General features: G+C 54.1%; 1 protein-coding gene across 7 annotated transcripts; it reads right to left on the bottom strand.

Annotated features, from left to right (window-relative positions):
• Positions 1-5,808: 5,808 nt before the first annotated feature.
• Positions 5,809-17,663, bottom strand: LRFN1 (leucine rich repeat and fibronectin type III domain containing 1). Of its 7 annotated transcripts, none has more exons than XM_032326202.1 (5): positions 17,623-17,663; positions 14,981-15,098; positions 12,563-12,617; positions 10,736-12,178; positions 5,809-7,570 (listed from the first exon to the last, which is right to left on the bottom strand). In XM_032326202.1, exons 4-5 carry the CDS (start codon positions 12,139-12,141, stop codon positions 6,664-6,666), a joined length of 2,313 nt encoding a protein of 770 aa, XP_032182093.1. In that variant the 5' UTR covers positions 12,142-12,178; positions 12,563-12,617; positions 14,981-15,098; positions 17,623-17,663; the 3' UTR covers positions 5,809-6,663. The 7 variants fall into 7 exon arrangements, with proteins under 7 accessions (XP_032182093.1, XP_032182094.1, XP_032182095.1 ...); XM_032326203.1 differs by lacking the exon at positions 17,623-17,663 and adding an exon at positions 17,321-17,596; XM_032326204.1 differs by lacking the exon at positions 17,623-17,663 and adding an exon at positions 17,419-17,596.
• Between the last annotated feature and the right edge of the window lie 4,405 nt (positions 17,664-22,068).

Raw genomic sequence — 22,068 nt, 5'->3', positions numbered from 1 at the left:
ATCAGAAACCCAACTCAAGTGGGGAAAGCAAAATTGAGTTTATTATCACACATAACAAAAAGTCAGCTCACAGGGCTGGTCTAGGATGGGTTAATTCATTATTTAGCAATGTTTTTGAGAACCAAATTCTTTCCATTTCTGTTGGCTGATTCTTTTTTTTTTTTTTAAGATTTTTTATTTATTTATTTGACAGACGGAGACCACAAGTAGGCAAAGAGGCAGGCAGAGAGAGAGGGGGAAGCAGGCTCCCCACTGAGTGGAAAGCCTGATGCGGAGTTCGATCCCAGGACCCTGAGATCATGACCTGAGCCGAAGGCAGAGGCTTTAACCCACTGAGCCACCCAGGTGCCCCATCTGTTGGCTGATTCTTACTCTGGCTACCTCATGGTCTCAAGGTGGCAGCCACAGCTCTGGCTGTCACAACCAATCACCTCAAACTTAATGGAGTAAAATGACAACCATTTGATCCTACTCATAGATTCTGTGGGTCGTAAATTTGGACAAGGCTCAATGTGGATAGCTTGCCTCTGCTCCACGATGTCTGGGGCGCTAACTCGCCTTCCATAGGTTTTTGTTTTTTAAGGTTTGTTTATTTATTTATTTTGGAAGGGGGGAGGGAGAGATCATGAGTGGGGGAGGGGCAGAGAGAGGAGAGAAGCAGACTCCTGGCTGAGCAGGGAACCTGATGTGGAGCTCACTCCAACAACCCCCAAGATCACAACGTGAGCTGAACCTGGGTCAGACACCTGGGGCACCTGGGTGGCTCAGTCGTTAAGCATCTGCCTTCAGTTCAGATCATGGTCTCAGGGTCCTGGGATCGAGCCCCACATTAGGCTTTCTGCTCAGCAGGGAGCCTGCTTCCCCCTCTCTCTATGCCTGCCTCTCTGCCTACTTGTGACCTCTCTCTCTGTCAAATAAATAAATAAAATCTTAAAAAAAGAAAAAAAAAGAGTCGGACACTTAACTGACTGATCCACCAAGGTGCCCCTCTTCCACAGTTCTTAAAAGCGAGGAAAACTGGCACCTCAAATAAATAAGTAAAAGGTTTAATTTATTTATTTGAGAGATATCGCTTCTTGGCCTTTTGGCTAAGATCAAGTGTATTTATTTGAGAGAGTTCATGGAGGGGGGGACAAAGGGAGAGGGAACAGCAGACTCCCTGCTGAGCAGCCCCCCCCCAACGTGGGGCTCAATCCCAGGACCCTGAGATCATGACCTGAGCGGGAGGCAGATGCTTAACCAACTGAGACACCCAGGTGCCCCAATAAATAAAGTATTTTTAAAAATTTTTTTTAAAAAATTAAAGAAAACCTTCCAGAGAAACTCCCTATTGGATGTGCATGCTTGTCTCATTGGCCAGAATTTAGTCACATGCTTAAGCCTAAAGCAATCAGTGGCAAGGAAGATATAAGTTGCTCAGCCCATGGCATGAATTTCTTTTCCTTTGCCTGATACCTGCTTTCGGGATTGCCTTGCAGTTTGGGATGGCCATCCAACTGAAGGGCTTCTTAAATTCATTAACATATGTAAGGAATTTAAAACAGTTCTTGGCACAGGTTAAGCCCCACATATGTATTTATTGCTCTTACTCTTATTTTAGAATTTTTTTCCTTGATGCAAAGAAAACTCTTCCATGTGTTCCCTTAGTTCCTGCATACTTCACTAGTATGAGGATGTGAGCTCTGGAGCTGTGGTGGCCATTTTGTGGCCAGGAGGCAATGAGCCAAGCGTATGAAGCTATTCTTCTAAGGAAGGTAGGTAGAACTAAAGAGTAGGAAATTGGTCCTTGGTGACATCAGTGAGGCATTGCACCAAAACCCCCAAACTCCTAACTCCAGGCTTCTTATTAAATGAGATAAACAGGGCTCCTGGGTAGCACAGTGGGTTAAGGCCTCTGCTTTCTGCTCAGGTCATGATCCCGGGGTCCTGGGATTGAGCCCCGCATCGGGCTCTCTGCTAGGCGGGGAGCCTGCTTTCTCCTCTCTCTGTCTCTGCCTGCCTCTCTGCCTACTTGTGCTCTCTATCTGTCAAATAAATAAATAAAATCTTAAAAAAAAATAAATGAGATAAATGTCTTAAGTCATGTTAATTGCAGCCAGAGGTATCCTCACAAATTGATCTCTGTATACCCAGCATAAAGCCTAGAGAAGGTAGTCAATTAATATTTGCTAATATGGGGTGCTTGGCTGGCTCAGTTGGTACAGCATGCATGCAACTCTTGATCTCAGGGTCTTGAGTTCAAGCCCCATGTTGGGCGTAGAGCTTATGTTATCAAATATATATATTTGCTAATAAACATTTGAATCATATAGGACATATCTGAATTCTGGCATTTGACCCTTTTCAATAGGCATGCCAGAATTACAGTCACAAATCCCTTCTTGGAGATGCCAAGGCCTAACAAAAAATTTTGATCTGGGTATATTTTGGTTTGGCCTGGTCAGTATTCATTTCTCCTGGTAAAGCTCTTCAATTTTCCTTTGGGGACTAACTCCCATTTTCCTATTCTTTCATTTAGTTGAACAGGTGACTCAGGTTAGATCAGTCAGAGCACTCCATCTCCAGAGCACGGTGGCAAGCCCTCCCTTGTCCCCACACACAACAGCCTCTGTATCTGCTGTTCCCTGTGCCTGAGACATGTCCTATCACTCTCTTGCCACCATGAAGTCTTCACCTGGTCTGTTCCCATTCATCCCTTATGTCTTAGCTAATACCACCTTCTCCCTCAAAACCATGCACCTTCTGCATGGTGTACTGGGGTTCTTACTGCTTTCATATGTCTAAAAACTTTCCCATCCTACTTTTCTGGTGACTATCTAGGGACAATCATATGAAATTGCCAATATTCTGCCATTTCTAACCTACAAAACTGGCGATTTTATTTGGTTCAACCTCATACTATTTTAGTAACCTCCCCTCCCCCAGAACATACAACCCAGACACCTGACCCCCACCTGGCCAATCAAAGCATTACATTGGATACTACAGTCAGAGCAAGAATGTCATGTGACTCCAGTCAGGCCAATCAGAGCCCTGCCCTTGTTCCCCCCCACCACCACCTCCTTTAGGATGGGAGGAGATTTTGCCATTTTACCTTTGGGGCTATGGTGCTAGAAGCATTAAATCTGTGTCTGTAAATAAATGGCCATTTTCCCCCACATGTTGTTGAAAAGGATGAATCTGAGCTGAGAGAAACAGAGAAGAGAAATGAGTGAATAAAGTGTCTGGGTGAAACTGAGTCTGACTTTCAGTCTCTAAGGCCAAGTTCCTTGTAGCTTTACCCTTGACAGTCTGCTCCCCAGATTTATGAGATAACAATGCCCACTTTTTAGGTCTAATCCAGGGAAGCTGCATTCCTGTCATTTGCTACCTAAAGACTGACTAATACATGTCCCCGAACCTTGGGGCAGGGTCAGAGAGCTCTGCTGGGCTCCCAGGCTCCTGTTCTTCCTACAGCAGTAGGGCTGTGATCGCCCTCAGCTCTGGGAGGGCAGGGACTGAGTCTGTCTTGGTCACTCCCGGGTAGTCAGTGACCAGCCCAGGGCCAGGCACAGAAGAGCTACTCAGACATTTCCCTTGGATGATACTATGCCCTCTCTCACCTAGTGTACCTGTTTCTTGGGTTTAGATCTCTCAATTTTGAAAAACAGCACGGCTTTGGCATTGACTGATAACTCTCTACCAAATGAAGGGGTTACAGGTGAAGGAAGGAGGGTGGAGTGTTATCCAAAGAACTGAACTAGGGACCATGTGGGTCCCGAACATGTCGGGTAGATGGCAGTTTCTGGTTCTGTTTTGAAGACACATACATCCCACCCCACAGCCGGGGTCTCCATGAAAATCAGACATCATATATCACTTCTACAGAAAACCCTCCATTGACTTCTCATAGCTTGGGGAATAAAATCTGGACTCTTGACCCCAGCCCACAAGGCTCTGCAGAATCTGTTCCCTGCTTGCTTCTCCTCCTCCTCCCCTCCCGCTCTCTCACTCGCTCCAGTCCAGACATACTACCTCTAAAACACTAAGGACACTCTTTCCTCAGGGCCTTTGCATGTGCTATTCACTTTGCCTGGAATGCTTTATCCTGGCTCTTCCTACAAGGGATTTCTTCAGCTCCAGCATCATACTCCTTGAGCCCCCAATCTAAAGTAGGCCTTCTGGTCAGTCCCCGTCCCTTCCCGTTCTTATTCTTTCCATGGCATTTATTTACCCCCAGACACATCATTTATGTGCTTGTTTACTCTCATCCCCATGCCTAGAATATAGGCTCCATGGGGGAGGGGTTTGTTTTATTTGATTATTTTTTTCACTGTTGTATCCCCTGCACAGGGCCCAGTACACAGTACAGGCTCAATAAAGCTTTATTGGGCGAATCAGAGACAATATAGTCAGATGGCTGGGTGTGCAGGATTTGGAGACAATAAAATTTCCAATCGTAGCTCTGCCATTTTGTGGCTGTATGATCTTGGGCAAACTCCTTAACCTCTCAACTTCAGATTCCTGCTCTAGAAAAGTGATTGCACACGCTACACAGATCTGCTGCAGTGTATAAATGCAATCACGTTTACTGAGTAACTCCATTTTGCTGGGCTCTGGGTTGCATACTCTCTACTTGCATCAGGGAGGGTTCGTGAGCACAGTGCCTGGCGTGTGGGAAGCCCTCAGTATCCAGGAGTCGTGATGATGGAGATGGATGTGTGGCTGGGCCACTGGGTGAGGGAGCCTCATGGCCTGTGAGTCGCTGGTGCTTCTGTCCTTGCTGCCTCCCACCCTGTCTGCCCAGATCCATCCCCCTCCCTCCTGCTCTGTTTCTATTTCTGTCTTCCTCTCCTCCTCCCCAGGCCTCAGGGGGCCCCTGGCTGGCAAGAAGCCTTCCTCCTCCTTCTCCAGGATTGGGAAGCAGTTTCCACTGCAGGCCTCCCCCTCCCCAAGGGCTGGGGCATCCCACCAGACCATCAACCTACGGTCCTTCCCCAGCCACAGCCCTCAGCCTCACCTGAGAAACTCTTCTTCCCACACCATCCTTTGTGTTCCCAGCAGATTCCTGCACACAGGATCCCTCAGATTCGAGACCCCGGCCAATGATCATTTTCCCTCATCCCCTCCCCAAGGCTGACTTTGGATATCTATGCTCAGCTAAGGTCTTTGGGGCAATTCCTTAGCTTCCAGACAGACACCAGAGGCAATGTGCACAGTGCAGCAGTGAGGGACAGAAAGAGGGGAACCTGCCAGCTCCCCCATTTCTTCATTTGGGGGCCTTAGGCAAGTGACTTTCATTTCTCCTTGGTTCAGATTCCTGACTGTTAAATGGGACCAAACATACCTACTTCAATTAGCTGACCCACCTCAGAGGAGCTGTGCTGAGCGCAATGTGGAATGGACATCCAACAGCTATTCAGCACAATTCTGTGGTTAAGAATACAGAATCAGAAGTCAGGCTGCCTGCCTTTTTAAATCCCAGTTTTGCTACTTTCTGTGCTGGTTCGGAGACCTCCGGCAAGAGTCTTAACTTTCCTGGGCCTCAATTTCCTCATCTGCAAAACGGGATAATAGCACTGATATCTAGGGTTTAGAGGGTTAAATGAGGGCTTGGCACATAGTAGGCGCTCACTAAATGTTAGCTAGTATTATTTTTATTATTCCCCACCTCTAAGTCTCTCAGGGGACAGGAGACTATCCCGAGTCTCCCGGGTCCCAACTAGCCATCCCTTCTTCAGTCTCACTTGAGTCCTCATGCTGTAATCCAGGTCACACACACACACACCCCCACATACACACACCAAGACACACAGACACACACAGAGGTCAGCAGAGCGGCCTCAGACACAGAAAAAAGTTTAATTCTGCTGCGGCGGAGGGTCCCGGCTCCGGCAGGGAGGGGAATTTGGTTTTGGACTTTGTTCATGTGGGGATTTATTTGGGAAAAGAGGAAGGAATAGGGGAGAGTCTGGTCCTTCCAGTGGGACCTGCCCGGGAGAATGTGCAGGGGAAGAGGTAATCGGGAGAGATAGGGAAACAACTGGACAAGAAATGGGAGGGTGGAGGGAGAAGAGACGACGGGACAGAGAAAGGGGACACAAATAGGGAAGGGCAGACGCGTAAGACAAAGACGACAGGGGGCAGGACAGAGACGAAGGGAACAGAGAAAGGGGGACCCCAAGCCAGACCCGACGGGACCAGGGAAGTGAATGGGGTGGGGGTGGGGGCTTTGGAGGCCGCCGCGGGACAGAATAGGATCTAGTCCAGCCAGATACAAGAAATGGGCCCCTCGCCCCTGCCCCGGGTCCCGGGCGGGGGGAGGGGGCTCGTGTCTCAGTGCTGCAGTGTCGGGGGGGCCCTGCCCCTCCCCGCGCTTCGCTGTGTAAGGCACCGGCTCCAGCGAGGTCCGCGAGCGCGCGGGGGGAGGGGCAGGAGGGGGGCGAGGAGTCCGTGGAGGAGGGGGGCCCGGCTGCCTGCCCCCTAACCCCCTCGGGCCCGGGGGCATGACCAAGAGCCGCAGACGAGGGAGCCCCGCCCCCCCAACTCCGGGGACAAGAAGGGCAAGTCTCCGCCTCTAGTCCGACGACTAGGCGCCGTGCTTTCTCCCCGAGTCCTGCCCCAGCGTCCGTGCGGCTGGGCGTTAGTCCGCGGCACCCAGGCGTCCTGGCGCCCGCCCGTCGCTCACACGGTACTCTCCAGCATCCACTCGGTGCTGGTAAAGGCCAGGCGTGCCCTGGCGGAGCCCAGCCCCAGGTCTCCGTCCTCCCCGGCCGCGCCCCCTCCGGCCCCGTCCAGGTGTGGCGTGGACCGGTGGCGCTTTGTCCGCCGGGCGCGGCGCGGGTAACTGTGGCTCTGGAAGAGTGCCCCGTAGTCCCCGTCGAACGAATAGCGCTGCTGTGGCCTCGGCCGAGGCGGGGCCCCCCCAGGAACCAGAGCTAGAGTGGGAGGCGCCGAAGCTGGCGGCCCCAGGGCCCCGGAACGGCTCCTCCGAGGGCCCGCCGCTGCCTGACACTCCTCCCCAGAGGTTTCCTCAGATGGCAGTAGGCACAGCGAGGTGGCCGAGCCGCCCAGGGAGCGTCCAAGGACGGTCTCTGGCTCCGCGGTAGCCGTCTCAACTGCAGTTGCCTTGGCCTCGACCGCCACTGCGGCAGCAGCTGGGGACGCCACCTCGCGCAGCGCCTCGTAACGGTCTTGCGCCGGCGGGGGCGCGGCCTGCGATGCACCTGCACCGTTGGTCTGCGAGCAAACGTGGCTGACCCGCGGCGGCGACCTGGAGGTACCCTTGACACGGCGGCCATCCCCGTCACCGTAGACCTTATAGCGGATCATGAGCAGAACGATGAAGACGAGGACCGATGCGACGATGACGCCCCCGATGGCGATGATCATGGTACCGCCCAAGAAATGGGCCCTCAGTGGGCGGCAGGGTGCAGGATCCCCAGCGGTGGTAAACTGCACGCAGCCCACCACTCGAGTGGCCGGCAGTGCTGTGGCCCCATCGTCATAGACAGCCAGCACGCACAGGTCATAGGCGCGACCCGCTGCCAGATCATTCACCAGGAAGGTCTGGCTGGTGGATGGGATCATCCTGCAGGACAGGAGGGCATCAGCACTGGGTTAGCATCACTTCGTTTTCATGCCCCACCCGTGGTGACCAGGGGGGACCAAACCATGTGTCCCTACTGGTATTTCACCCTCTATGGGATAGTAGCAGCCATTCAAGCGACAAATTCCCATCCTGTCAGGACCCCTGCTGTGGGCCATGGCCCTCCTCTGCCTGCCCTGCCCTCAGACCAACTCCTGTGGTGTCTTGTCACCTATTAGGTAATATCTGCCATTCCTGCTCCCTCATCTGCATATCCTGACACACACACCACTACCACCACCACCCCCCACCCCCAGCAAGGGAGGGGGTGCTACAGCTTTTAAGGCCTGCCCTCAAGGAACACCCCACCTGGCAGTGTCTCACTTTCATTGGGACAACTGCCATTTAAGGTCTACATATTTCCACCCTTTAAGGGCCCCCATACAACAGGCCTCATCTCGTTTCCTGTATGTCTCATCCTCACTCAAGCGGATGCTGAGGTCAGCTCACCCACTCTGTCTTACTTCAATTGGGACAATGGATGCTCTTCCAGTTTCTCTTTTCTATGTATTCCCATCCTTTCTGGGGAAACTCAGAGGCCACGGCCCTCACCTGCATGTCCCACTTCTGGGTAGATACATCAAGCTGTGTCTGTCTTCTGGGACAACTACCAAACCCCTCAAGTACCTATTCCCATCCACTAAGGGGCCATCTATAAGCCACTCCCCTTTTGATTGAGCAGTGGCTTCCAAGCCACACTCCCAAGGCCTCCTAGGGATGGTTTCCCTACTGTGCCTAGGGCCATGCCCACTCTGCATGTCCTGCAATCAGTCACTCTGTGTGCACACTCTGCCCCATACCACCAGAGGTCATGAAATCATGCCCCCCGCCCAGATAAATTTCATCCGTAATTGGGTCAAATGTAACCAAGCAACATGCCCCATTCTTGCTATCGGCCCCTGCCCTCCAATGAGGATCATTGTAAAGGAGCCATTATGCTGACAAAGTCTCGGAGCCCGTGTTTGAGTCTCTCTGCCACTTGCTAGCTCTGTGACCTTAGGCAAGTTTCTTAAACCCTCTGTGCCTTGCTTCCCCAGAATGGAGATATTAAGATCATCATAAAGATAGTGTGATGTGTGAATAAGTTAACACACCTAACGCCTGGCACCCAATAATTTCATCATGATTAGCTCACATCCCACCCTGTGTTGGCCAGTAACCCTTGCTGTGGCTCACACTTTATTGCCAACTGCACTCTTCCCCATCTGTTAAGACCGTTCCCACTAGGCCTTGACCCTCTTCTATTTGGCACATCCCTTCTGGGCTGTTGGCTAAGCCAGGACTGCCATGTCCACATGAATTTGCATGCCCAGGACTCAATCTCACAAGCCTTCCCCACCTCCAAAACTCTTAGTGGGTCCCCAGAGACAAGGACTGGGGCCTCCTCTGCCTGGGATCATGCTGCAGGAGCCCTGTCTCCTGAGAGAGGCCACACCCCCATCTCCATGGGCCTCTTCTCTCTGGGAAACTTCACATTCCCTCTGACCAGGCCAGCTCTGGTCCTGAAGCCCACCTTAGCTCTGTTACCACCAAGGGCCACCCTTCAACCAGAAGATTTCAAATAAGCCCCCACCAAAAGGCCTACCCACATTTCCGGTGGACCCCCCTTCCTGCCATTTCACACACTGCCCCCACCCCATCCAACCTCGGACCCCTAGCTGTATGTCTTCCTCATCCTCTCCTCTCCCCTTCCCAAGAGGCTTGGATACCTCTTGCTCCTTCCCCCAAAGTAGCCAGTTGCTAGGGGCTCCCCACTTTTCAAGGACAGAGGCTGGCTCCTTAAGAAAGCCTCAGCTGGTGTGTCTCTAATTGGCTGCAAGACCTGAGCAGGCAGCAGATCAGGTTTCTGGTTGGTCGTCACCTCCGCCCATGGCAGCAGTGAGGAGGTTAACCCCTACAGCACCGGAGCGCAGGGATCTGCAATGGGGGGACAGGGGACTGGAACTGTGGCCTTAAGGGGAAAGGAAGAGACCAGGGGTTTGTTGCCCTGCTGGGGACAGAGGGCCACCAACATCTGTGTACATGCAGTGTCTGAGGATACTCCCCACTCCCCCCACACAGTGGCCAAGGGTTAAATAATGAAAGAGAGAAAAAGAGAGGTGGAGAGTCACAGAAACCAAGAGTCATTTACAGAAATGTATTCTCCTTCTCCCCTAATCCCTGCCTGGCAAACAGCAGGTGCTCACTAAATGTCTGTTCAATGTCAAAAGGGAAAGATTAGCAGTTAGAAGGGTAAGGCCTGGAATCCTGGCTCTGCCACTTTCCTCTGTGACCTTGATCAAGTGATTTCCTCCCACTGAGTCTCAGTTTCCCTATCTATAAAATGGGAGAGGGGATCATCACTACTTCACAGCAGAGCTGGGAAGATTGAATGAGGTGGCACAGGGCCTAGTGCAGAGCAAGGGCTCAGTGCCTTAAAAGAGCTGGAGGGAGAGAGGGTACAGGCAGACAGAGGCAAAAGCAAGAGAATAACAGAGATGATAGGAGAAAGTAACCTTTTAATGTCTGTCTATACCGAACAGATCTGTCTACACCAGAGCAAGGGCTTCTAGCCTAGTGGATGGTGGAAATAACATAGGTGTTTATAAAATGGGAGGGGGCATTATCACCACTTCGCAACGAAGTGGGTAAGATCAAAGGAGCATTTATTTATTTTTCTCATACTTTTCCTTTTCTGTTCTGTAATGTACCCAGTGGGTTGATACAGTAACACTGGTATGTAATCTGTAAATATAAATGTAACTATACATATGTAAGTGTGCGAATATAGTTCATGTTCCAAAATGTTTAACTGACAAGGTAAATGGCCAGACACCTTTGGCCAGCAGTGATGTAGACCAGGAACCCCAGAGAGTAGGAATTGTGCTGGGCATATTAACGTCTGGCTTGTGTGGGGTCTCAACGAAGATTTACTAAATGCCTGAAAAGCAGAGAGAGATCGTGAGACAGAAGTAGAAAGAGGAGGGGACAGGGCAAATGAGAGCCCAGGACAACTCCGCACAGCCATCTAGAGAACCGAGGCTGAGCAAGAAGGCCAAGGGGCTGCGAAGATGAAGGGGAGGGCCCCGAGAGTCGGTGGGCGGGGCGTCCTGGGACTGCAGCACCCACCTGTAGACCAGGGAGTCATCCACGGAGCTGTTGTACTGGACCTGGTACATGCGGATTCCGGGTACAGGCCTCTGGGCAGGCCAGCGGATGAGCACCGAGTTCGAGGTCAGCTCCGCCGCCACGAGCCGGCGCTCAGCAGCTGACTCGTTGGCACCAGGGCGGCCGGGTGTCGCTATGTCGGAAGAGCCAGGCTCGGTGAGAGGTGGCGGGGCTGCCGGCGGGGGCGCCATCAGAGGCAGGGGCACCACGCACACCTCCACAGGTGCCGTGGCTTCCCCGGCGGCATTGGAGGCGATGCAGGTGAAGGTGCCACTGTCCCGTAAGGTGGTGATGGTTACATCCAGCGTCCCGTCCCCCCGTACCCGGGTCCGGCTTGAGTTCCCCAGCAGCCGCCCGTCGGGCGCGACCCAGTGCACCACGGGTTCGGGGTCCCCCACGGCGCGGCACCGCAGGCTGACCGCCTGGCCCTCCACCACCAGGGCCCGGCCCCCCGCCTGCCGCGTGATGAGCGGCGGTTCGCACAGGAACTCCTCCTCTGGGATAGACCAGAAGTAGCGGTCGGTGAGGTGCTCGGGGGTGGCGCATGTCTCCAGGTCGTCTTCCCGGGTTAGCCGCCGCAGCCAGAGCAGCTCGCAGTTGCAGTGCAGCGGGTTGCCGCCAAAGCTGACCGTGAGCGGCGTGGGCGGCTTCGGCCCCGCACCCTGGGACCGCAGGAAGAGGCCATCGGGGGGCAGTTTATGGAGGCGGTTGGAGGTCATGTCCAGGCGAACCAGTTTGTGCAGCTGTACGAAGGTCCCTTCAGCGATGTGGTCGATGAGATTGTGGTCCAGCGTGAGGGTGTTCAGGTTCACCATCTGGCCCACAGCCTCCCACGGCAGGGCCTCGAGGTTGTTGTAGGACAGATCCAGGTCCTCCACGGTGGAGAGGAAGGCATCAAAGGCGGCGGACTCCACCCGGCGGATCTGGTTGTTGCCAAGGATCAGGTGACGGAGGTTGCCCAGGCCGCGGAGCTGGTCCCCGCGGACCTCGGCCAGGCGGTTGCTGTCCAGGTGCAGGGCGCGGAGGGCGCGGAGGTCGGCGAAGGCGCCAGCGGCCACTTGGCCGATGGTGTTGCGGGACAGGGTGAGGTGCACCAGGCTGGTCATGTTGGCAAAGTCCCTGCGGCGGACAGCCGCAATGAAGTTGTCCGTGAGCCGCAGCTCCACCACGCGCCGGTCGATGGCCGGCGGCACGAAGAGCAGGCCAGTCTTGGCGCACAGCATGGTCAGCGTGGGCGCCACGTTCTGGCAGATGCAGCGGCCGGGGCAGGGCTGACCACGGGATGCCCCAGCCCAGAGCAGCAGCAGAAAGGGCAGGGCAGCAGGCGGCGGCGAGAGGAGCGCCGAGGTGAAGGGGCCCGGAGCCATGGTGCAGGGGGAAGGCGGGAGCAGCGGGGCGTGAGACCTGCGAGAGAAGGAGACGGGATTACGCAGGCGCAGGGCTTGACCACCAGCCTGGCCGACCACTGTGTCCCTCCCTTCCCGATACCCGCGGCAGAACAGTGGCAGGACTGCTCATCAGCGGCCATGCGTTTCATCGTTAATGGACAATATTTCCACGCTGGTTGATAAACTTCACTACCCCACCCCTGAGTGTCCCAATCCCAACTGACTCTCCTCCAGAAGGCCCAGACTTCTCATGATTTCCCAACCAGCGGGGTGACACCTGACTAAGCCTGGGCCTTCCAGTACCCACTTAATATTCGGAAAACTCATGGCTGACTAGGGTTTAAGGTCATGAATTTCAAAGCCACAGCCCCTGGGTTCAAATTCCAGCTCTGACACTTACTAGCTGTGTGACCTCGGGCAAGTGTCTGAACCTCTCTGAATCTCGGTTTCTTCATCTGTAAAATGGAGATAAGAACAGGCCTTACCTCTGTGAGGATTAAATGGGTTAATGAGCATTATGTACTTAGAACCACGCCTGGCCCATGAAATCTGTTCAACTCATGTTGGTGATTATTATCACCATGACCACGGAGTGCCCGCTATGTGCCGGGCGTAGAAGTGTGCACCATCATTAAAAGTAAGCGCTCTGAAATCATACAGACCAGACTTCACGTCCTGGCTCCCCCACTTGCTCGCTTGGTGATCCCAAATTATTGTTTCCCCTAACCTAGGCCATAATTTCCTGATTTGCAAAATGGGATGATGTTCGTACCATCTTCCCTGGGTTGTTGGAATGGTTCTGTGATCTCATTCAGTGGGAGCCACTGAGCACAGGGTCTGTCACATAGTAAATATTCAGTGAATGTTAAGGGTAAGCCCCCCCTCAAAACATATCCCCCCTTGGGAGTGGCAGAGGGAATCTGAAGGTAGGAGGGGCTGAGAAAAACACACGTCTTCTGGCTCAGCCTTGGGAAGTCCTTCTCTGAGCCAGGTTTCATCCTGGGCCCTGGTGAGCTCCCAGGCAGCAGGCAGGCTTTCATGCTCACATAAGCGGGCACTTACAAGGCCCCATACGTGCCCACACTCTCACACACTCACGCTATGCCTCTGCTCCAGGCAAAACCTTCCGGCAGGGATTTCCCTGCGGTGCCTGCAGCCCACGACGTGTCAACTCCCATCACAACAAGGGGTGGGTGGGGGGTGAAGAGGAAAGGATGGGAAGGGGGCGTCCCTGAAACTGCTTTCACCCCACCCTGCACCCAGTCCCTGCCAGCCCACCTCCTAGGAATCTGCAGTTTGGGGCTGCAGCCTGCTGTGGCCCTAGGTCTTCCAGGCTGTAGTGAGGGGACCAAGACAGTCAGAGAAAGAGAGGTGAAGAGACAGGGAGACAAGTTGGGGGGGGGGGTGTGGACTGGCAAGAACAGAGAGAGAGAGAAAGAGAGAGAAAGGGGCAAAAAGAGAACTTGAGGCATGCCTGGCGGGCAGAGCATATGACTCTAGATCTTAGCGTGGTTAGTTCGAGCCCCACATTGTGCCAGGAGCTCACATAGATAAATAAGTAAATAAGCAAGTAAGTAAATAAATAAATAAAAGGAAAGGAAACCAGAAAGAATCTGAAAGAAAGGTACAGAGGCAAGGAGCCAGCCTGAAGCCAAGAGAGACTGAAGAACAGAGAAGAAGACACAGAGAAGGGCACTGAGATCAAAAGATGAAGAGGGGAGAGCGAGCCAGAAGAGACAGGAGGCAATCTGAAGACACTATCGTGAGACCAAGAGGGAGGCAGAAAGAGAAAGAGACGGAGAGCCAGTGCCTGGGATGCACAGAGGACGAGGGGCAGAGTTGGGGCATCCCACCGAGTCTCTGAGTGCCCCCCATTAATTGGTCTTGTGCTCTGTGCCCGGGAGACTGATCGGTCTCAGATAGAAAACCCTGGCCTGCCAGGCAGAGCTCCCAAGTTCAGAGGCCCGGCTCTGCACCTGCTCGGCTGCGGGGTCTCTAAGGCTCAGAACCCCAGTCTGTGAAGCGCAAGTACACAGTTTTGCCTCCCACAGCTGGGGTGGGACTCAAGTGAAAGGAATAATAACAGCAATGGAAATAGCTAACGTTTATTGAGAGGCAGTGTGGCATCGCAAGGAAGAACCAGGACCTGACTGCTGCGGCTCATACCCCAGACCCCAGCAGCGTGACTTTAATGGAGTGACTGCCTCTCTTTGTGCCTCAGTGTGCTCATCTATAAAATGGGGGATAATGGGAGCAGCTACCTCATGGGGTTATTTTAAGTATTCAGAGATAATACAGTGTAACATGTTTAGGTCAGTTCCTGACAGAGTAAACCCTGTATAAATATTAGCAGCCATCATCATCATCGTCATCATCATCATATTATTATTACTATTGGTAATTATTACTAAATATTTTTACTATTATTACTAAATATTATTACTATTACTACTAATAATTATTAACATATCACTTTTCTCTGGCTCTCTCTCAGCCACCAGCAGGTCAGGTGACCAGGAGATCCTCCCACATGCACACACGCACACACACAAATGGTAAACCATGTCCGTGCCGCTCTCCAAATGCAGGGGATCACTTCATGTTGTGAAACTCTCTGTGCCCTTTTCCCATATCACCAGGAGACTTCCCTGTCCCCACCACCTTACCCATCCAGAGAGGGGATGCCTCCAGGCCCAAAATCCCCACCTACCACCCGTGTCCAGGCTCTACCATGAGCCCTGACCCAAACACGATGCTCCTGACCTTGTTGTCACCCCCACCCCTTGGACACTGCCGTACCCTGCCCTGAAATCCATACCAGGCAGGGCTTCAGGCCTCCAACTGTCTCAGAGCAGGCCCAATCACTCCACATCTCTCTCCCCAGCCTGGAGGACCCCACTCACCTCTCTGCAGGGAGTCAGGGCCTGGGCCGGTACCTGCAAAGGAACAAAATGATCCTATTAGCATCCTTCGGGCTCTTCTCTGAAGACCTGCCTCAGAGACCATCCTGGCCAAGGAAATCTCTGGGGTGATCATTCTCTCCGCCCTCCTGCTGCAGACTCTACACGATCTCAGACGGACCCAGCGAGTCGTTTCTGGAATCCAGGGAGTCTGGGCCTCAGGACTGCTCACCCTCCAAACCCAGGAGTCCAGGACTTTAACCCTTTGTCCTCTATGGGCTCACCAGGCCAGAGAACCCAGCCCCCTCCTCCCTCAAGACCTGGCGTCTGCAACCCGTCTCTTCCTTCTTCAAACTCCAGAGTCTAGGTTTCTTCCTTCCTCAAGATCCAGGAACTGGCCTCCCAGTCACCTTCTCTTGTAGATCCAGGATTTCAGGATCCCAGCGTGTTACAGAGTTCACATCCCAGTCCACCAACTTTGTAGGAAAGAACCAGAGGCTCCCATCCTCGCCATCATACCATTGCCATACCAACATGTTGCGGACACACCAAAACCCACATGGACCGTCTCCACATCTGGATTTCTAGGAACACACCAGCCAGATGTGTGCCCCCACTCTCCGTGGGCTCTTGGCCCGGCATGTGGACACACTTGTGTCCTTGGACACCCCCCTCCACGAAGGACCCCAGCATACCACAGGTCAGGCCACACAGGCTCCAGTCTCACTGGGCCAAGAAGTAAGGTCAGCCCCGTGCCAGGGAGACAAGCACGTGCATACAGATTGCCCTGCACGTATGAACAGATACAACCCCAATCCCCAAAGACCAACACTGACACATAAATGGACTCACAGCACAGACACACACCCTCAAGGTGGACACACCTGCACACAAGCACGCATGTACAGCACTGACTTTCCTTTGCACATTCATACATACCCACAGACACACACAGCAGAGAAACCTGTGTGCCCCCTTGCAGACAACCAGATTCATGCTTCTATAACAGACACACACGTGCACACTTGCCAACACACAGGGGCCCATACATACAACATATACTCACTTGCACATACAGGTGACACACAGGTGCAGGCTCTTAAATGCCCAGACACAATCCTACACACTCACACAACTTCACATATCCCCAAGGTGCATGGTCACAAAACTGCTCCATCCCCACACCGCCAGATGCACAAATGCACACACCAGCAGATACACACCTCACACATACACATAACTACAAGCACACACAGGCAACACAAAAACTGATAATCAAGCCCACAGGCACAAAAAGATCCACCTTGCACACACATTCTGAGATGTTCACTCATGACAGACACATACTCACACAACAGCCCTGGGAGGGACATTACACACTTCCAAAATGCACATAAAATATTGAACCACAGTGGCATAGTCAACAGATAGGCATACATTCACACACACAGTCATGAACACGCATCCCTCCCAGCCCTGAGGTACCCCCGCCCCACCTACATCCCAGCTCAAAGAAATCCTAACATCCTTCCCTCCCAGCACATCCTCCCCCACCCCCAACCGAGGCACCTGCCAGGGCCTGAGGTCAGAGTTCAGCAGGTGGAGTCTCAAAGGGTTGGGGGGCTGAGTCCTAGAGCCCCGCTGCAAGGCAATCCTCCCTCCAGCCGCCCAAAGATCCCCCGGCCTGGCCATCTGTATGCCGGCAACTCAGGCAGGCCGTATCTGCGGAGATCTGGCGGGTGGGGGGATTGGGGTGGGGTGGGTGGGGAAGGGCCGGGTCTGTGCCCCTCCCCTCCAGCCCATCTGTCCATCCCTCGGCCTCTCATCCCTCCATCTGTCCACCTACCGGCCGCCCATCCCCCCCCACCTCCCAGGCACCGGGAAGGGGAAGACATGGCCGTCTCCCCCAAGGACCGCTGAGGACCCCCCAGTTGACATGGACCGAGGAAGCGGCAAACTCCCCTCCCCCAACCCACACAGAGGCCTGGACCCACAAGAACGAGCCCCAGCCCCTAGCCGGGAACCTGAGGTGGACGCACAGACACACACCCTCAGAGACATGCAACCCGCAGACACACATACACACACACACACAACACAAATGGACACCCAAACGGGCACACCCGGCTACACAAACCCTAGGATGGACATCCAACCTGGACCCAAACACCCAACGCAGCCAGCCCCGCGCACACTGGCTGGGGGTGGGGGGAGGCGGGGGGCACCCACACCTGGGCACACAGCCCACGCACACACACCTGCACACAGCCCCTCCGATGGACGCGCGACAGCCCCCCAGACACACAGCCAGAGGGGCAGCCACTCAGGGGGACACGCGCGCGGCCGGACACAGCACCTCGGCTCGACACCCCGCACACACCCGGATGGCCACACAAGCAGGGCGCCGCACACGCCGGCGCCGGGCACACACAGGGCCGCGCGAGCGCACGCCGGGCCCGCCGCAGCGCCGCGGACACACACTCACGCTCGCACGCTCACACCCGCGCTCCCACCGGCGCCCCCGCCCGCCGCCTCCCGGGCCGCTGCGGGCCGCGCTCACCCAGCCCGGGGGGGCCCAGGGCCCGGCCCCGCCGCCGCCGCCTCGCTCCGCGCCATGGTGGGGGGAGGGCCGGGGGAGGGGGCGCGGTGCCGCGGGGCCGCCTCCCTCCCGCCTCCCGCCCTCCCTCCTGAGCCGCCGCCGAGCTCCGCCCTCCGCGCCGCCCGCCGCCAGAGCCCAGCCGCCACCACCGCCGCAAGGGGGGAGGGGGCGCCGACCGGAGGGGCGGGCGGGGCGGCCGCACCGCCCAGACCCCCGCCCGGGGACGCGCGGCAGACCCCTTTCCACTGCGGAGCCACCGGCCCGCCCCCGACCCCTCCCCAGCCCCACCTCCAGCCCTGCCGGCTTCCCCCGAGACCCCCCCCAGACCACGCCCCAACTGGCGTGGGGACTCGGATCTCGCAGCTGAGACCTGGGATCATGTCCCAATACCCAGGGGAACCTCAGACCATGCCTTACCTCTTCTGAGGATCCAAACCATGTTCTACAGCCACCCAGGAACCCACAAACCTTGTCCTACTCTCCTTGGTGACCTCAGACTCTGCCCCATACTCCAGTGGGAGCCCCAGGTCATATCCCAGCACCAAAGGGGGATCCAGAGCAACCCCCTGCAGGGACCCTAAATCACACTATAACATTCAGGTAGACCCCAGACCATGCCCCAGCTTCCAGAGAGGACCCAAACCATATTTCAACATCCAGGGAGATACCAGATCATGTCTTACTTCCTTTGGGGACCCAAACCATGTCCTTGTGCATCTTGGGGGCCCCCCAGCCATGTCCTTCCACTCTCTAGGACCATGAACCATTCCCTGACCCCCCAGGAGGGACTCCAGACCATGTCTAATTTCTAGGGGGACCCCAAGATGTCTCTTTTTCCCCCTACCTTTCCTCACTACCTCCCATCAGACCCCAGATCATCCTTCCCTCTAAAGCCCCCCTTGGTTTCCAGAACCCCTGATTTGTGCCAGATTCTTTCCCTCCTGTTCCTACTCTTTTTTTTTTTTTTGGACCCTGCAGACCCTTCCCCCTCCCTGTGACTTCCATGGATCCCAGGATTCTTTGCTCCTTCCTAGGTTAGACTCCTTTCTTGCAAAACTCCTACCCAATAGCTGACCCCCCAGTCCCTCCCCAAAATCCCATTGAGTATCTCAGGCCACTCTCCACCTTTTTCTGAGATACTCAGAAACCAACAAGGCCTCCCCTCCAAATCCATCTTATGGCAGACCCCCAGCTCCTTGGCAGCTCAAACCCTTCCCATTTTTGGATCCCACTGTATCAAGGTCCTCTGTCAAACCCCTTCCCTAAATTCCTCCTAGTCACATCATCATCACTTGTAGCCTGCCCTGTCTCCCAGATCCAGGGCACCTCTGCAAAACCTCCCCTTTAGTGAATCTTGACCCCACTCACCACCATTAGATGCCCCCTGGGGACACCCACGATCCTCCCCACCAATCTCCAGATTCCAACATCACCACCGTTATCACCACCTCCAGCCAGGCACCACCACCACCACCCTGGTTCCTGATGCTCCCTGATGGGGTGTGGAGGTCCTGGGCTGGGAAGATGGAGAGAGAGAATAGTTAACAACCACAAAAGTGGACAAGTGTCCAGTGCTACTGTGTGCCAGGGATGGCACAGCTTCCTACATGACTCCATTGACTCCTCCCAGGTGCCAGATGAGGAGGTCCCATCACACCCCTATTTTACAGATGAGGAAAACTTAACCACATAGAGGTTAGTTAATTCGCCTCAAGTTACACAGGTAACAAATGGCAGGAAGTGCAAGGAAAAGAAGGCCATGGCCGGCCTGGGATGGAAAAGGGAGATCCACGGAGATGGGGAAACAAAGAGCTTGAGCCCAAGTATCTCTGGCCCTATCCACCTGTTGACCTCATCCTTTACCACTCTCATTTCCTAGCTCCCCTCAATGGCTTCCTACTCCTCCAACACACCCACTCAGTCCAGCCCCTGGGGTCTTTGCACTCTTTCCCCTTCCTTTTCATTCAAGTCTTAATTCAAATGTGATCTCTTCAGAGAGTCCTTCCTTCCCCCTCCCCAGTTTCCCCCTCACCCTCCACCAATTGTCCAGATGTCTGCCACTTACTCTGAAATCCATAAAAAAGAAGATGGGTTGATGGATGGGTTGACGGATGGGGAGGTGAGAAAGCAAGTACAATAAAACGTTAATGGTAGAATCTAGGTGGTGGGTCTATGAGGGTTCACTGTAAAATTATTTCAACTTTGCTGCATGTTGGAAATATTTTCTAATATATATTTCCTAATACATAGTCACCTAATACTGGTGAGCAGGGGGAGTCTTCTAGAGACTAAAGAGGCAACAAAAGGTCCCACTATTTCTATCCCATCATCTCATTTTATCCCCTACCTAGCATTTATCATGCTTGTTAATAATGTCTCTTTATTGTTCACTTATTTGTTTCTTGCTTGTTGTCTAGTCATTGAAATATAAGCCTCCTGAGAGGAGAGGCTTGGGCACCAATTCTCTCCAGTGTCCAGAACGACAAAGGACACCCAGTGGGTGCTCAGCAAACACGTGTTCTTGATAGCTCTCAGGAGAGGGCCAGGGAGGTAGGCCCACCCCAGACTCACCGCAGGAGACACACTCAGCAATAAACATAATGTCCCAGCCTGGGGTCACTAGAAGGGAAGAGGGAAACGCCCAGCGATTGGAGGCTGTGAGTTGGCCTGAAAGGGGGCAACAGGTGGAAGTTTCCTCCAGCCTCAATTCCTGCCCCAGACATTTTAATAGAGACCGGCAACCATTCTCACACTTCCACAATTAGGCCCCGCCCCCAAGCCTAGTTACACACGCACACACACCCTCACACCCCCAATCCCAGCCCCACCCCCCTCCAAGGCTCTGCCCAAAACAAACCGCCCCCCTCACCCTTTCTGACATCAGGTTGCACTCGGGCCCAGGTCCTACCCTCTTAGCCCCAACACTGCCCCCAGAACCTTAAACTCCACCCCAAAAGCATCTTTCAGTCCAGGCACCACTTGCCTAATTTAGATCCCCCATTCTCAGTTCCGCCCTAAATCCCGTTTCTTCCTCTCTAACGTAAGCCCTACTTTCCTTTAAGGTTAGCAGGGAGAAGCTCCCCAGGGAAACCCTAGAGCCTGGATTCAAAAATTAGGGAGCCTGGATCTGTGAAGCCTAGGTGAAAGCAAGTGGGAAGAGAGGAGATAGTCCCTCGTTTGTTCTGGGAGGACCCTTGAAGGAGTGGCCCCCAACCTGGAGCCACGCCCCATTGTGCTGACTCTCCATTGGATGGTGTATTCCGTTCTGCCTCTCTGATTGGTCCCTCCGCAATCCCTCTAGCCAAACCTCCTCTGTATTGGGCAGTCTCCAGAGTCACCCTCTCTGATTGGTCCTTGCGTTCCAAATTCCCTGCTCCTGATTGGACAACTCCTCGTACATGCCTCTTCCTGATTGGATTGTTTGCAATCATGAGTCTGGAGGCTGACAGAAGTTCAACTACGTGGGAAGGAGGATAGAGAGAGGGGAGGGGAAGGAAAAGGAAGGGATGAACCCCTAAATTCCCTGCGGGAGAGAGGGAGTGGCTTTTGACCACTCCCTAATAGCCTTGAGTTAAAGTTCTAACTGTGCAAACCCCTAGCAGTGGGGTTTCAGGCAGCTATTTTGGCTTCTGTGCCTCAGTTTATTCATCTGTAAATTGGGGATAATTATGATACCATTCTCATGGGATTTTGTAACGATTAAATGAGTTAACATCTGTAAAGGGCTTATAGAAGTACTTCGCACATAGGAAGGCCTCAAAGAGTTAACTATTATTATTAATTTGATCATGTAAGTGCACGACCTTGGACAAGTCCTTTTGCTTTCTTGACCTCTTAACTGAACGACCTTTCCTATCCCCAGCCCTCCTCTTCTTCCATCTCTAGCCATGAGAGACTGAGGCTGTGATCACAGCGAGAAGTAGAGATGTTCCTGGCAGAGATGGGCTGGGGAGGGCACCAGGACAGGTGTCAGAAAGAAACTCAAATCCCTCCCCCTAATACTGGCATGGGGGAGGAGGAGAGGGCATGTGTTCGCGATTTCTTTATGCAAAGGACTTGTCCTGACGGGGGACAAGGGGGTAAAGGAATGGGCTGAGCCGGGTGGTGAGGGGATGGGTGGGTGTGTTCTGGCTGGAAGGGTTGGGGAGGGGTTGGAGCTGGGCTTGTGGACCCAACCCCAGGAATGACAGGGCTGGGGGAGGGGCAGCCCAGGCCCAAGGTCATTGTGTCATCGTTACCATGGCAACGAACACCTCTCTACAGGGAACCTGAAAAGGGGTGTGGGGGGGGGGAGCTCCCAGGTCCCTGCATCTGGGGACAGAGAAAGGACCAGAGACTAGGAGGAGAAGCAGAGAGTGATTTATCTCTGTGAAGACCTGCCCATCTCAGAATTCTGAGAGCCTGGTA

Source organism: Mustela erminea, chromosome 19, assembly GCF_009829155.1.
Source record: "Mustela erminea isolate mMusErm1 chromosome 19, mMusErm1.Pri, whole genome shotgun sequence".
NCBI lineage: Eukaryota > Metazoa > Chordata > Mammalia > Carnivora > Mustelidae > Mustela > Mustela erminea.
This window is presented reverse-complemented; position numbering and strand designations above follow the sequence as displayed.